Raw genomic sequence first — 16465 nt, 5'->3', positions numbered from 1 at the left:
ATGGGGATTGTCCAATTCTGGAGTTGGTGGATTTGGGGTGGGGGCTAAACATATCCCAGTCAGGTTTGGGAGAGTGGGAATAGCTTAGTCTCAGGGTTAGGGTGTGCAGCTGGGCTGCAAATGCATACAGGCATTTTGGAGATTAGGTTTTTTGATCGAAGTTAGTTCACCTACTCAGGTGACCTAATTTAGATCAGGTATGCCATTTTTGGGTGATTTAATTCCTCTTCATACCTGTATAGTTGGACATTTAAAGTAACCTAACCCTGGTTACTTCAATCTAAATGTAAAACGTGTATGTACCTAGATGTCCTTACGTGTGGAGAAATAATAGCTGGATTAGTGGAAGTAGTGTAAAGTTATGCACCTACCATAGACCATAGGCCTATCTTTCCCAGTGTCCTCCTGTATCACACAGTGGCAGACAGCAGAGCCTGAAAGGGAGGGTAAACTGGGTATGACCAGGGCTTTTCCCACTGTTCCTCTATCACGTTCAGCCTCTAGCATTTAAGGTCTAGAAAGTTCTAATTCAGAGACTGTATCTCTAATTCCCATGCTCAAGAGTTATTGATATTCCTTTCCTCCAAGAATTTGTCCAATCCTTTTTTGAATCTGGCTAAACTATCAGCTTCCCAATGTCTGCTGGCAATGAGTTCCACACTTCAATAACACACTGTATGGAAAAAAAACCCTGCCTTTTGTTAGTTTTAAACTTACTACCTACTGTTTCATTTTATGACCCCTAGTTCTTGTATTGTGAGAGAGAGTAAATAATAAATCCCTATTTGCTTTCTTTTTACCATTTAGCATTTTGTAAACCCTTATCATGTTCCCCCAACCCAAGTGGCTCTTTTCTAAACTGAACAGGTCTAGCCTCTTTCATGTCTCCTTATATGGAAGCCCTCCCATACCACTGATCATCCTTATTGCTGTTCTCTGTACCTTCTTTAGTTCTTCCATATCCTTTTTGAGATGTGGGCATACCATGGATTTATTAAGGGGCATGATGATGCTTTCTGTTTTGTTTAAAATTCCTTTAATAATCATAGAATCATAGAAAATTATGGTTGGGAGGGACCTCAGGACTCAGGAGGTCATCTAGTCCAACCCCTTGGTCAAAGCAGGACCATCGCCAAGTATATTATCCCAGCCAAGGCCTTGTCCAGCCGGGTCTTAAATACCACCAAGGATGGAAAATTCACAACCTCTCTGGGTAACCTGTTCCAGTGTTTTACTACCCTCCTGATGAGAAAGTTCTTCCTAATATCTAATCACAACTTCCCTTGCTGTAACTTGAGTCCTCTTCTCCTTGTTCTGTCATTTTCCATCACTGAGAACAGCCTAGCTCCATTCTCTTTGAGACCCCCTGTCAGGTACTTGAAGCCTGCTATGAAATCCCTCTTTCAGTCTTCTCTTCTCCAAACTAAATAAGCCCAGTTCCCTCAGCCTCTCTTCAGAAGTCATGTACTCGACCCCCCCTAACTATTTTTGTTGTCCTCCGCTGGACTCTCTCCAATTTGTCTACATCCTTTCTGTAGTAAGGAGCCCAAAACTGAACACAGTACTCCAGATATGGCCTAACAAGTGCTGAATAGAGGGTAAGAATCCCTTCCCTTGACCTGCTGGCAACACCTCTACTAATGCAGCACAGTATGCTGCTGTTCACCTTCTTCCCAACAACGGCACACTGTTGGCTCGTATTAAACATTCCCCACCATAACCCTCATGTGCTTTTCTGCAGAGCTGCTGCTTAGCCAGTCGGTCCCCAGCCTGTACCAGTGCATGGGATTGTTCTGTTTTAAATGAAGGACTTTGCACTTTTCCTTATTGAACCTCATGATATTTTTTTTGGTCCAGTACTCCAATTTGTTGAGGTCTCTCTGAATCTTTGCCCTACCCTCCAGCATATGTACTACTCCCCACAAAGTAGTGTCATGGCTGCTGAGCACTGAGCTGATGTTTTAGCAAACTGTCCACAATGACTCCTGGATCGCTTTTTTGTGTGGTAACAGCTAGTGTAGGTTCCTAGTGACCTAGGAAATGACAATTCTTATATCCTTATGTATGTATCCCCTCCTTTGATGTATGTGCATAGCCGTCAACACCATTGGGACTTTTGGTGTTGCAACTGTGTTTGCTCATTCTTTGAGTACTTAGTCCATCATTCTTTTATGTACAAGCGCAGATGCTTCAGACCCCAATATGTAATTATCTAATTGTGTGTATGTATTGATATAATATCCAGCTAATTATTGTAATGTTATTTGTCTAGACACCTGCTACATGTTTACTCTTGCCTTAAAATATATATAAATAAAGCTTATAAATGAAAAAAGTGTATGGTGGTTTGGATTTCTCAGTAAAAAAAATGATTGATTACATAAAATAAGTCAAATATTTGATGCTGCTAGCATTGTTTGGTCTATAGATTCTAACAACTCACCAAAAATCTTAAGTGAATTGGATTTGGGTATATAATTATCTCTGGACAAAATCAATAAAGCTACTAGGAAAAAACCCAACAACAACAACAAAAAAACAAAGACAGTGTATTCTTGTATATAAGAATAATTGGTTTGATTGTACTTGTGATAAAAGAGGATTCACATACTTGAGAACTGGATGGAAAAGCCTGACTTGCTGATGAAGAAGTCACTGTCAAACTGTAACGTCAGTGAATTGAAGGTGCTATGAATATCTTCTGGAAGGGCAGAACCACTCCATTCTTTTAGAAGAATACTGCTTTCAACAGGACCATCCCACACCTTCAGGATGTCATGAGCAACCTCAGTGTCAAAAACAATAAAATGCAGACTGCAAAAGAAGAAAAACACATGAGACATGCACTGTATTTTATAGCATAGTCATGTTTATGAAATTTACCTTTGTCTTCTTTTTTTAAGAGATAAGAACTCTGACTTCTGATATGAACCAAGACTTCAACTATGTTTGTTAGGCATTACATCAATTTCTGCTCAATTACAATAAAATATTTTCAGCTTACTATCTCAATTTCCACTAGGTGGTAGCATATATATCACAACAAATCCTGTCAAAACTGAATGTGGGTTCCTATATGGAAAAAAAAAAAATCTTAAATGATTTTATGTATGTATATGTCAAAGTGATATAAGAAAAAAATGAAACAGTACCAAATATGTTGTAAATGTGTTGTTTTATGCAGTAGAACTTATGTTAAGTACACTATTTAAAAGTGTCCAAGTTGTATGCATTTGTTTTTATTCAGAGCCACGTTATGCCACCCTTAAACTCTTTCTAAGGGAAATGATTTTTCACTTCCTTACTCAAGAAGGAATATTCAGAAGTCACAAACTGGTTTTTAGAAAAGTCCTGTTCGACACTGCTCCCCTCCCCTCCTTTTCTACCTAGCTTTGCTGCAGCATAAAAGGGGCACAGAACTCTTTCAAAGTCCTTCACTGAATCAATTAGTATAAAAGCCTCAGGCTCCTTCATCTGCCACTCTTTCTTCTCATCACTATGCTACAAGAGTACACTTACTATTTGTACCCATACACCTTTCAAGATTGTGTGTCAACGTCAAGGTTTTGTACAGCCAATCTTTCTGTTTTCATTTTCTCCTTCTCCCCACATAGTCTTCATGCTTACAGCCTTGTTACACCTTATGCTGAGCTACACAAATGTTGCTCATTGTTAGTGCTGGCTTGGAGTTTGGAGCAGTCATATATTTAGTTTAGAAACTTTCTCTGTCTCCCACCTGCACAACTGTGACTTACCACTAAAGGCCTGCTGAGCAAAGGTGGCAACTCAGGAGCTGTAGCTCTGAGTTGCCACTAGGGGGCAGGTGAGCCAGGAGAGGCTTCTATCCCTGCTCTACAAGCTGGGGTGTGAGAGATCCTGGGACACTGAAGGACTTCAAATTGGATGGCACATTTTTGGGGAGTGGCCACACCTTAATGGAACAGTAGCTGGGTAGTGTAGATCAGAGATAATCCTGCCCTGGGGTGGTGTAGCTTTGAGTTGCACAATGAGTGCTTAAAACCATTTTTGGATGTGCAGACAATCCAAGTGTTAAGAGCTCCAGGAGCTACAAAACTACCATTTTTCAACGCCCTTATCTACAGTCTTTCTTTTTCTCCTTTTTCATGTAAATGAAAGAAAACAAAAGACATTCATTATTAAAACGCATGTATTAAACACCAATTACAAAATCAAATAATCATGTTTGCATGATTATTTGGTCCCATGCAGACCAGAAGTGGCCAACTTGTGGCATGAATGCTAAAAGCGGCAGACAGCTTCTGTTTGTGGCACTCCAAACCAAGGAGGGGACAGGCAACACAGCAACAGATAGGGTAGGAAACAAGAAGCAGAACAGATAAGGCAAGGAGCACAGTACAGGAAGGACAAAGCAAAGCAGCAGATTGGGCAGAAGAAGGAAATTAGAGTGGCACATAGGAAGGGTGACGAGACTAATTTGTGGCATGCCTGCCAAAAAGGTTGGCCCCCAACAAAACTGAATTACAGTTAGCTAGACATTTGCAGCCTCTTATGTAAAAACTTGACTTTGACAACAGCTAATGTCCTTTCCTTGACTCCATCAGTGAAGACAGTGTTGAAGCTATAGGTGGAACAGAATGCAGTTATTCATCTGATTAATACTATTAGTCACAAGGATTCATAGATTCATAGATGTAGGGTTGGAAGGGACCTTGCAGATCTTCTAGTCCAACCCCCTGCCCTGGGCAGGAGAGAAAACTGGGCTCAAAAGACCCCAGCTAGGTAATCGGATGATGTTATACCAGGATTCCAGGAACTGCTTTAGTGTTTATTCACTTCCTAGCACAGTTTAAAGTGTTAACTTTTATCTAATGATAATCCCCTTCAGACATGACTGTAGTGCCATACTAGCCTGTAGAGTGCCTAACAATCTTTGAGGGGTTTGGGTTGTAGCCATGTTGGTCTAAAGACATAGGCAGACAAGGTTCCTTGGGTGAATTTGCTATCTTTTATTAGACCAACCCAAATGGTTGGAGAACAGTTATTAAGCAAGCTTTCGGGTTCAAAAACCCTTCGTCAGGCTAAGGAAGCTTCAGCAGTTGGTGTGTGCTATTCTTGGATGGAATAACAATCTTTGAACTATTCAAAGAAAAGTACAACAGTAACAACAACAATCACCTGGAAATATTGATTTCAGATGACTTTGGATAAGACCCTAATATGTTTCTTTGTCTTAGTTATCACTTACAGAGCAATTAATAATCTGGTAAAGGTTACAAATTCATACTTTATAGGCCAGAAAAAAAAATAAAGATCCTTAGTGACATTCTTTACTACTTTCTCTTTACTTTTACTATATCGATAGTTTCTCAAAGCAATAAACTCCCTGAAAAAAACCCTCTTTTTAAACTTGCACAGTATTTTATTGTATCTAGTATTAGTCCTTTCTATGAGTTTAATCCAAGAGTGACCACTAGACCATCTAGTCTGACATCTTATATATTACACCCCATTACATTCCATTTTATTATGGCAGATTGAGCTCGGGAATTTGTATTTAACCTAAACACAATTGTTAAATTCAGTCTAAGTGTATACTGCATAGAGATTTATGAGGCTTCTTCTTCTCTACATAGAGATTTATGAGGAACACTCTTCTTCCCTCCCTTTCATTATAAAAGAGGAGGTGCTACTTTGGGGACCTTCCACAATATGCATTTCCTTAGCATGTTAATAGACTTCAGTCTTTGAAAGAGAAATATGCTTGGTTAATGACACTGTCTTGTATGTACAGTTAAGCATACACCTAATTGTGCAGGATCAGAGCCTAAGAAAGGGAAAAGCATTCAGCTATAAAATATGGCTTTAAAATAAATGTTACATTAAATAACTTATCTATAATTTTATTTCTGTTAATGTACAGTAAGTTCTTTCCACCAATATATTTCTACTGTGCTGATATTGTTCAAGTCAATTAATTCAGTTCTTCAGTAAGTTAAAAAAAATGGTTTGTGCAAAGTTTTCCAATCAAGTGCAAATACAGGTAAAATAGAGACAATGTACAGTCAGGATTATAAAAGTGCAACTTGTAATGCTAGTTGCTAACATATAAAAATGCTTACATTGTTACCTCTGTTATCTGTGTAGTATTATCTCTTTAAGGGATTAGTATTGCTATACTAAAGAAACATTTACAGAGAACTTCAGGGTTAGATAACCCTTATATCTTTTAGTGTCTTTTTATCAAAAGATACAGTTGGTACCATTTCTTTACAGTATAATTAAATATACTGTAATTAATTACAGCATGATTACTTTATAATGCTATTCTTTTCTAAAGAACAGGCCCCAGCACTAGAAGATCATGCACTGATACCCAATTATCATAATTTCTGGGAAATTTAAGGTAAATATTGTGTTAAAATAGGATCCTACTCCACAGAAAGTTAAACGTATGACACTGAAATGCCAAATATATGGATACTAGATAGGAAAGAGACAATCACAAGAGACAAACAGATTTAAATTCCTTAAACAGAGCCTGCAGGTTGTTTTCTGTTTCTCCTCTCACAATTCAACAAGACTTTGACATAACACACTTTACAAGTGTTGCCAATACACACACACACACACACACACACACACACACACACACATATATATATATATATATAAATAAAAGTGACAGACTCCTCAAATATCTGTCAGAGGTCTTTGAAGCAGGAAAACCTCCTGCACCTGAACAAAAACATATTAATTTGGGAACCTGAGGGAGAAGTTCCCATCTGCCACCATAACAAGGAATTGTACAGAAGAGTGTAATGAAAAGCATTTGAACCAGCATGTTAGAAAAAATATTGTGCCCTGTTTCAAGCTAGGATGAAATGGGTACTTTGGAAACTAGAAGAATTATGACATAACTTGTAGTCTTGGGGTTCAAATTATTAGCTTTATTTTATGTTACATCATTTCTTTTACTTGACAATAATATGAACTACTCTATTTCTGGGCCCAAATCTGTAAATTTTATACCTGTATTTACAAGCAAGGTAGAAAGAAGTTCTCTCAGCAACTACAAGTTATTCTAAAATCTGGAAACATGAACATATTCTCAGTGACCTGAGGGATACTAAATTCAAGAAAAGAGATAGATTGAACTGAAGCATTTATTCTCATATTATATTCCCATCCACAGCTGGGAAGATCCTCACCTGCATTCTCCTCAATAGACTCACTTTCCTCACTGAGGAGGTTCTACCCAAGTTTCAATGTGATTTCAGACCATTCAAAGACAGCTTCAGGAGAAGTGCTGCAAACTTTAAATGGTCTTCATTGACCTAAGTCTTTTGATTTAATCAACAGAAAGGACCTATAGAAGATCCTGATGCGATTTGGATAACTGTTAAAATGTGTTACCAACATCAGATTTCTTCATGACACCTGACAGCAACTGTCCTAAGTGATGGCTTGGAAATTGATTCTTTCATCATTAGAAATGGAATGGGGAACAGTTTGCACGTGGCGGCCGCTGCCACTATCCACCACTCTGCATGGTTGCTGCTCTGAGTGCTGCCACCGCCACAGCTCCCCCTCCCCACCCCCCACCAGGTTATTTCAGATAACTGGAGATTTATATAACTGGCAATCCCTTTACCCTATGGATGCTGGATAACACAGATTTTACTGTACTTGAGATACTTGAGCACTGAGTCACTTCCAACAATGCCATGATGTACAACAAGGCAATAATCAATTTGGGTGTAGACAGAAATCCACCTTCCAGTTGTAACTCATAACATTTTCTGTGGTGTTCTGAGTCACAATGTTACCCCAGACCAAACAGAAGTCCACTGTTGGTTGCAGGGGGAAGGGAATCTAGCTTCTGACTGGAAGCCTACAGCCAGGTTCCTATAGCAATGGCCATGGCTCTCTGCCAGTGTTGGATGTTTTTGGAATGGAGGATGGGAAAGGCAGCAAAGGGAGCTCATTCTTGGGGCTCCCCAGTTGGTGCTGAAGGGTGGGGTGGGTGAATTGGAACCCCTTTTCCACCTTGAGGGGCTCCAATATACCCACCGCATCCTCCAGGTGGGGCTGAAAATCCCCCAGACTGAATTCCCTCCACTCCCTTTCCCATTTCTCATTCTGAAAACAGCAACAGGCTGGAGGTCCACTTGGAACTGTCTTTATCTGATACCTCATGAAATTTCAAATTTTCACCTGATTGGACATTTTAAAGCTGTTTGAAGCCATGCACTTGTATTTGGTCATGGCTATAGACTGCTTTCTGTGGCCATATAAGGCAAAAATTGCCACTCTTCTCTGCTCCCTTAGAGCAAACTCGCCTCACTATGGAGGCAGATGGATGAAAAATTCGAATGAAAGAGCTGTGATCTGATATTACCAGGTCCCTTCCCTTCCTCCCAGAACTGTGCACCACATCTGCAATCAAGCATGCAGATCTCGGATTGGCCTCTTCAACCATGTCCAGACTTACCAATGACTCTTTTAGTTATGGTAAGACTGTGCTCCTCATGTTGACAAGCTGCTGCCACCACCACTGATTTTTCTGGGATAATGCTATGGAAATGTATAGCTATGCTGATAGAATTGTTGTAAGAGAACTGGGAATAAAACTCATGGTTTGCAAAGTGAGACATTTCAGCAGAAAGGGGGATGTTTGACAATATTCAGCAAATAACACCTACATTATTTTTAATGGTTGTATCTTTTTATAATACGTATATACAATTTATACGTATACGTATACACAGATTCTTCCTTTATATAAATGTCATGTTTCTTGCTATGCACATACAATATATTATATGTTAAACTCTTCTCTTAATAAAGCCTCTAAAATAAATTTATCTTTATTTCAATCAACACAATGACCTAATTTCCTATAGATCAGGGCACTGTGTAAAATAAGGCATGCAATAAAATTAAACAGCAAGAAATGTAAATGTAAACTAATTCCTCTAAGCTTTCTCCTGCAGCTTTTGTTACCTTGAAATCAGTGAGACTACCCAAATGACATAAGGCTGGAGTATAACAACATAAATATTCAACAGATAAACTAATCTTAAAGGCTATTTATTTATCTTTTGCAATATAATTAATGTCATCTCAGAAAGATTTCTGAATTTCTGACAGTTAGAGTCTGACAGAGCAGACTTGGAAACACTAGAGACTTTACAAACTGATATTGTCACCATGACCTCTTGGTAAATTGGATCACACGTTCTGCAGCAAAGACAAGAAAAGCTGAATAAATTCTGTTAGCCCCACAATAGACTCATCCACATCTTTCAAAAATCAAAATACAGGATGTAAAAGGCTTTGAAAAGTGCTTTCAAAAGAGACGCTACTATTCACTAGCATCTCACTCAAAGGGACTTTGGGTTTCCTGTGATTTCTTCTTTTTTGTTATTTTTTTGATGCTGCAGAATGCTAATAGGCAAGTATTAAATCTATTTTCTAGTTTAAAGTACTTATGTTTGCTATTTCCTCATTTCATTCTTTATTAAATTCAAATATGTAATTCCTATTAAAATGTAAATGAAGTATGGAATTCACCTGTGATGGAGAGAATTCATCATGACGAGGGACACATATTACACATAAACTGGTTTAAGTGATCAGAAACTGGTTAAAACCTGCAACACAAGTGCAGTGCACAAAAAACAGTTTCAAAATAGCTGAAACTAGTTTAAGGTAAACATGGTTGAATGTAGTATCAGACTTAATTGATTTGGGTCAAACCGGTTTATGCAATGCCTGTCCCAGACCCCTTCCTGGTTTACGTTAAACCAGAGTCCCCCCAGCATTCCAGATGCTTTGCAGCCCTGGGTTGGGCTGGGCTGTGCTCTCTGCTCCAGAGAACAGAGCTAGCCCTGCCCCTCTGCTGTCTAGAAAGAATTCTGGTGGAGACTGCAGGCAGAGCAGGGTCTGTCTGGCTTCCCCCTGCTCCCCCCGCCCTGCCTTGCTGCTCACTGCTCAAGCAGCCCCCCTCCCCCTTCCTCCCATCTACCACAGCACAGATACCAGTCTCATGGACCCTAGGCATGTGGTATTCTAGCTAATGCTGAGAGGTGTCTCTGTGTGTGTGTTTTCAATTTTACTGGGACAGACGAACAGAACAGTGTCTGCTTAGGGCTTTTTGGAGCTAATCAACAGGTCAGCTGGTAATATCCTTCCATTCCTTCCTTGGAAAAAGATATTTTTTATGAAGATCTTGAACTAATGAGATGGGCCTATGGGTTGATAAACACTGTATTATTAGTCCCCTGCAGGTTCCCTCACCTGTCAGGTTTGCAGACAGTATGAAGAAGCAGGGAGAGGGAGATTGAAAAGCTCAGTATCAGTAACAGATGCATGCACTGCAGACCCCACCTGTGCCTCAGAGTGCTAGCTGGGGACTGGGGTCTGGCAACACTCCCACCACTTGAACAGCGAGCAGAGTAAAGCCTGGGACTGTGCCAGCAGGGTGGGTGTTTAAACCCCTCCTTAACCAGAGCATCCTGTTGGGGCCTGGCAGTCTCCCTGCCACTCCCCTCCCCCAGCTCAGCACTGTAGAAGGGAAGGGAGGGCTACTCTAGTGCACCCTGGCTTCTAGCCTGAGCTACTGCAGGCATGTGCCTGCATTTCTTCAGTCTAGAGGGAATGTCTCCACGGTTGCAAACTGATTCCATTTAGGCAGGTTAGACTAACCTGAAAAGATTGAATCAATTCAGGCTCAGGCTTTTTGAAAGTCTGTCCGCAGCCCATGTGATTTAGTGAAATGGGAAAAGGAAATTGAAACATACGTTCAAACTTTAATCAACCTTTTTCTCTTATTCTAATATAAAGCTTATTCCATTTATGCCAAAGCAAGTTAAGAGGTAAAAAGACTTCTGTCCTCTTCAATTAAATTGATTTTTTTTAGACCCCTACTATTTGTTATTCTTTTTCTCAAATGTGGCCAACAGTCTAAAGTAGTCTGATTAGTTTTTTTTTTCTAGTATGTGTATAATATCTACTCATTAATTCATCAGAGATTTAAGACTGGTGTTCCACAGACTATTATAAATGTGTTAAAATCAGTTTTAGGGTTCTTGAATATATTTGCTATGTGCAGGTTTGACTAGCAGCTGGTATCTCCTGGGAATGACCATACTAGGTATTAAGTTCCCCCCAAAAAACCCACCTGTATCAGATAAAATCAGCTGTATCAATTTCGCTTTTATTGATGAAGTTGAATGTTGTATTTTGACAATCCCTTGGTAAAGGCAGAAGAACTACACTAAGATAACGCTAAACATTAACAACCGTACCTGTGTATTCCAGGCAGAGAACAGCATGTATTGCATCCCTATTACTGCATCTTTATGGCTGGCATGTGAAAGTAAAGGAAGAATAACTGCTTCCTAGTCCTTTCTATGTTTCAGCAATTCCTAGAAACCTCACTCCTCTCTACCCCATTTCCCATTCCTTGTTTTTTTTAAATTCAAAATCCTTCTTCTGAGCTATAACAGATAATGTTGCCCCCTCTCTCCAAACAAGCTTCTCTGTTTTTAAGCTCTCCCATACCTCCTCCTATTTCTTATGCTCTTCTAATCACCTCCATCTCTGTTTTGCACCATCTATTATGTAGCATCCTCTACATGGATCATTCTTCCTGTCCTTGTCCATTAAATATGCCCTCTCTTCTTTTTCAAACATATTTAAAAACCCATCATTTCAGCACATCTTTGCTCTCGGTGCTAATGGCCCTCAGAGTAAATTTTTATTTTCCTGAAATGTTATCTTTTCTTATATTTATGTAAGCTTTTGGCAGGAGCTTAAGTGCATTATCTATGTTCTGTGAAGTGCCATGGAAATTCACAATGCTTTGACAAGAGGGGCAAGACTGAAAAATGAAAACACTTCTGACTTCTACACAAGGCCCCACAGTGCAGAGCCTCAGCTGGTTCTAATTGTCAGATTAGACATTGAAGTCAGATAAGGAAAATTATGAAAATTAACACCAGGATAAGATCTGCCACCAGGTCAAATCCAAAGGGTATGGTATCCAAACACTCTAGGAAAGAGATGACATTCTATGTTAGTTTCAGGAAAAAAAGATATTTGTTGGATAAGTATAACATAGGTTACCCTACTAATGTAATAATCAGATTCTGAACACTTATGGGCATGATTTTCAAAGCACAGATGGCAGCTGGCCTTTTACAGCCAAATGCACAAAGAGTATTTAGGCCTCACAATACAAGAACTGGAAAATCAAATCCTCGTTTGAGCTATTTTACTGTGAAACCAATGTTATATGTGGATACCAAGCATTCCATGACACAGATATGGCCAGTTCTCCAGGCATCCCACACTGCATAGGTCCTCTGGCCCTCCCCCGCAATGCTGCAACTGGCTACTCTGGTATGCAGCCAAAACTTTTCTGATCTCTTTCCCACTTTCTTTTCTTTAGTTGTTATTTGTTATGAATGAGCTTCCTTGCACAGCTTGTTCAGTAAAAGCTGTCTTTCTAACAACCAGACATATCTTCACTTCCCACCCAATTAAGATCTGTCATCATGGCCCCTAGCCCATGAAAAGCAAAAAAAACCAGTTCCAAGCACTGCCTACTCTTGGGCATCCAAGTCAGGCAAGCAGACTGCAGAGATTGGTTAGGTGCAGGCTGCTGAACTTTACTGAATTCATGTTTAGAGGGAAAGGAAAGCAGAAAAGTAAATATGACCCCCATTCTTTAGGACACCCAAAACTTGGGTAAAAGCACTCCCTCCCACACCCACCCCTAAAAGGTGACCATTCTACATGGAATGCTAGGGCACTGTACATGTGGGCGCTTCTGACCTGTGATAACTGTAAACCAGTTTTCCATCAGTGACACTTTGGAACAGTTGAATTGTTACAATTTTCACACCCTGACCGATGATGAATTGTTCCCTATCAGTGGCATTTTAGAAAGGTCACGTGTTATGTGTATCCACACCCTCAGCTGAATTCTTATTTTCCCCATATAGGTTCCCAAACTCCCCTAAAAGCAAGCATTCCCAAAACCTATGATAATGAGTATCTACAGGTTTCAAAGAATGTAAAATAATGTAAGGATGGGGGTAGGATTAACTGGATTAACTGTCATAAAAGACCATTTACAAACAAAAAAAGGAAGTCAAGAACTGAATTTAAACAGATACCTAATTGTCTTCCCTGGGTCTGCTTCTATAATCCAAGTGCAATGCAGATTGTTGTCATAAGGTGCAGGGTAACCTGGAGACAAAATGCGCCCTGATGTAGCAGCATGAATTCGGCCACCACACTCGGCTGCAAAATAAACAATAATTTGATTTATTAAAAACAAATCCATGATATTTTGTGTTTCAGTTATGTTCCTGTATGTTTCACCCCCGCCCTCTCTCTCTCACACACCCCCCCAAAGGAAAAACTGTCTTAGTATATCCTTTACCAGAAAAAAGGAAATTCCTGTGATATCTCATGAGAAAGCTTCATATACTACTCCCCTTTAGGCAGGTAAGCAGGTATCAATATAAGTAGCCATGTAAAAGTAGCTAAATTTGTCCTTTTGAGCTGCTCAAAAGGATCTGCTTTGGCCACTTATCTCTATTGAGAGTCTGTTTCATCCAGGAAGGCACATAAACTCAGTGCTAACCTCCCAACTGTTAGTTCACAGGAGAAAGCATGACTAGTAGTAATTTCAAAGGAAGAGGATGTTGCCACCTTTCATTCCAAAAGTCCAGTGGTTAGGCACTTGCTTAGCACTAGGAGATCTAGGTTCTGCACCCTCTTCATATAGAGGGGGTTAGAACCTAAATTTCACACTTCCCCCTAAAAATGCCCTAACCAGCAGGCATGAATTGGACACTGTAAAGAATACCCTCCATGTCTACTCTTGAAGCTGGTATGTTGGGCAATACAAAATGGAAAGATATGGGGTGAGGAGCCAGGGGAAGAAGAAGAGTGGTTTAGTGAGTTGAAACATGTCTGGGAAGGGGTCCTGAGTTCTGGACCCCATCCCCATGAAGTAGAAGCTATCCCATTGCTGTCTATCCATGATACCCAATGAACAAAAATGCAATTCAAATACAGAAAAATGGTGAAGTTGGGGCATGGGCAGGAAGTTGGGGCAGGAGCAGGAACCAGATCACAATGCACCCTCCTTCCCACACTACTGCCGAGCTCATTTAGCCACTCTCCTCCAGCAAAGAGTTAGAAAAAGTTGCCAAGTGGATATTTTTGTTGAGAAATTTCAGTTCAGGCAAAGGATTTACACATGAAACCTGAGCAAGCTAGGGAATACAGGGCAACAAGGAAATATATGTGAGATTCCTTCATGGTGAAGAAATAGTTTATCTATTATTTGGCTTATTTGCAATTTGCAAGCTCTGCTTGGGGCTAAGCATTGTGACTGGGTGAGAGTGAGGGTGAGACTCACCTTTGATCACAGCCGGTAGACAGTTAATTGTCCACCCTTAACAAGTAAAATAAAAGTTTAAATGCTGGCTGTGTGTGGCACTATGGTGGCAGTGGCACTGGAGTTGCTATTGCCAACCTAGTTTGGGGGGCAGTTTGGGGGTGCTAAGCCCCGTCAGTCCCAGACTTCCGTCACCTATGAACCCTGGCCCCATGTTGTCATGGCACCACTGCTACTTGGGTCTCCATGGAAACCAGTTGCAGTGATGCTGGCAGGGGCTTTGGGAAATGGAGTCCGCTGTGGTCCCGATGAAGCCCACAGTCCGGACTTTGCATCCCCCTGATTTAAGGTCTAGAAAGTTCTAATTCAGAGACTGTATCCCTAACTCCCATGCTCAAGAGCTATTGATGTCCCTTTCTTCCAAGAATTTGTCCAATCCCATTTTGAATCTGGCTAAACTTCCAACTCCCCCAATGTTTGGTGGCAATGAGTTCCACATTTTAATTACATGCTGTGTGAAAAAAGAACTTCCTTTTGTTAGTTTTAAATTACTACCTACTAGTTTCATTTTATGACCCCCAGTTCTTGTATTGTGAGAGAAAGTACATGATAAATACCTATTTGTTTCTTTTCACCATTTAGTATTTTGTAAACTCTTACCATGTTCCTCAAGTGTCTCTTTTCTAATAACCTAGCCTCTTTAGTTTCTCCTCAAATGGAAGCCTCTCCACCACTTTGTTGTCCTTCTATGTACCTCTTATAGCCTTTCTATATCCTTTTTTGTTATGTTCAGATCAGGACTAGGCAGTGTTCAAGGTGTGGGTGCACCATAGATTTAGAAAAGGGCATGATGATAATTTCTATTTTGTTTACAATTTCCTTCTAAACAATTTGAAAGAAACCTTTCCCCTGCCTTTTTATTGTGTCTGCAACTCTGCCATTAAACCATGCTGGCTTTGTTTTGGTATGCTTTCCATTTAAAAAAAAATATTTTGATTTACGGTATGCATTTGTTTTGTACCTTCAATATGGTGTTTTTATGTAATTCCGATGCTGCCTGCAAGTTCCTCACCCATAAACAGAAAGCAGGGGAATTTGTAAAATGGAGTTTGGACAGTTTTTACCCATTATTTATTACAGCTGGGATACAAAAGAGGACAATGATGACTACTGAGGCAGCATTTGACTTAATCTGGGGAAGAGATGACACAATGAAGGTGACTGGTGGCTGTGCCTTAAGGAAATGATCCTTCAGGCACAAAGCGAGACGATCCTGATGTGAGGAAAAAGAGGGAAAGGGGCCAGAAGGCTTCCTTGGCTGACCAGAGAAATCCAGGGCAGCCTAAGGGCCAAAAGGGGAGCACATAAAAAGTGGAAACAGGGAGAGATCACCAAAGACAAATATACCTCCTCTGCTCGCGCTTGTAGGGAGGCAGTTAGATGGGCCAAAGCTACCATGGAGCTGAGGATGGCATCCCAAGTAAAGGACAACAAGAAATTGTTTTTTAGCTATATAGGGAGTAAAAGGAAGATCCAGGGAGGAATAGGACCCCTACTAAATGGGCAGAAACAATTGGTGACAGACAGGGGGGACAAGGCTGAACTCCTCAATGAGTTCTTTGCCTCAGTGTTCCTAAGCGAGGGGCACGACAAGTCTCTCACTGGGGTTGTAGAGAGGCAGCAGCAAGGCGCCAGACTTCCATGCATAGACCCTGAGATGGTGCAGAGTCACTTGGAAGAACTGGATGCCTTTAAGTCGGCAAGCCCGGATGAGCTCCATCCGAGGGTGCTGAAGGCACTGGCCGACATCATTGCACAGTCACTGGCGGGAATATTTGAATGCTCGTGGCGCACGGGCCAAGTCCTGGAGGACTGGAAAAGGGCCAATGTGGTCCCCATTTTCAAGAAGGGAAGGAAGGAGGACCCGGGCAACTATAGGCCAGTCAGTCTCACCTCCATCCTTGGCAAAGTCTTTGAAAAAATTATCAAGGCTCACATTTGTGAGAGCTCGGCAGGACTAATTATGCTGAGGGGAAACCAGCATGGGTTCATAGCAGGCAGATC

General features: G+C 40.6%; 1 protein-coding gene across 1 annotated transcript in view; it reads right to left on the bottom strand.

The window, feature by feature from the left end:
* The window catches only part of LOC102386534 (CUB and sushi domain-containing protein 1), a 796348-nt gene that overhangs the window by 258696 nt on the left and 521187 nt on the right, over positions 1–16465 (bottom strand). Inside the window, exons 21-22 of the mRNA XM_006032113.1 lie at positions 13167–13293; positions 2612–2814 (exon numbers count right to left, since the gene is read on the bottom strand). Of these exons, the coding sequence (XP_006032175.1) occupies positions 2612–2814; positions 13167–13293 (330 nt within the window). The remainder of the gene's footprint in view (positions 1–2611; positions 2815–13166; positions 13294–16465) is intronic.

The sequence above is a fragment of the Alligator sinensis genome, unplaced genomic scaffold (assembly GCF_000455745.1).
Source record: "Alligator sinensis unplaced genomic scaffold, ASM45574v1 scaffold72_1, whole genome shotgun sequence".
In the NCBI taxonomy this organism is placed as follows: Eukaryota; Metazoa; Chordata; order Crocodylia; family Alligatoridae; genus Alligator; species Alligator sinensis.
The sequence above is the reverse complement of the archived record's forward strand: the minus strand, read 5'-3'. Positions and strand labels throughout refer to the sequence as shown.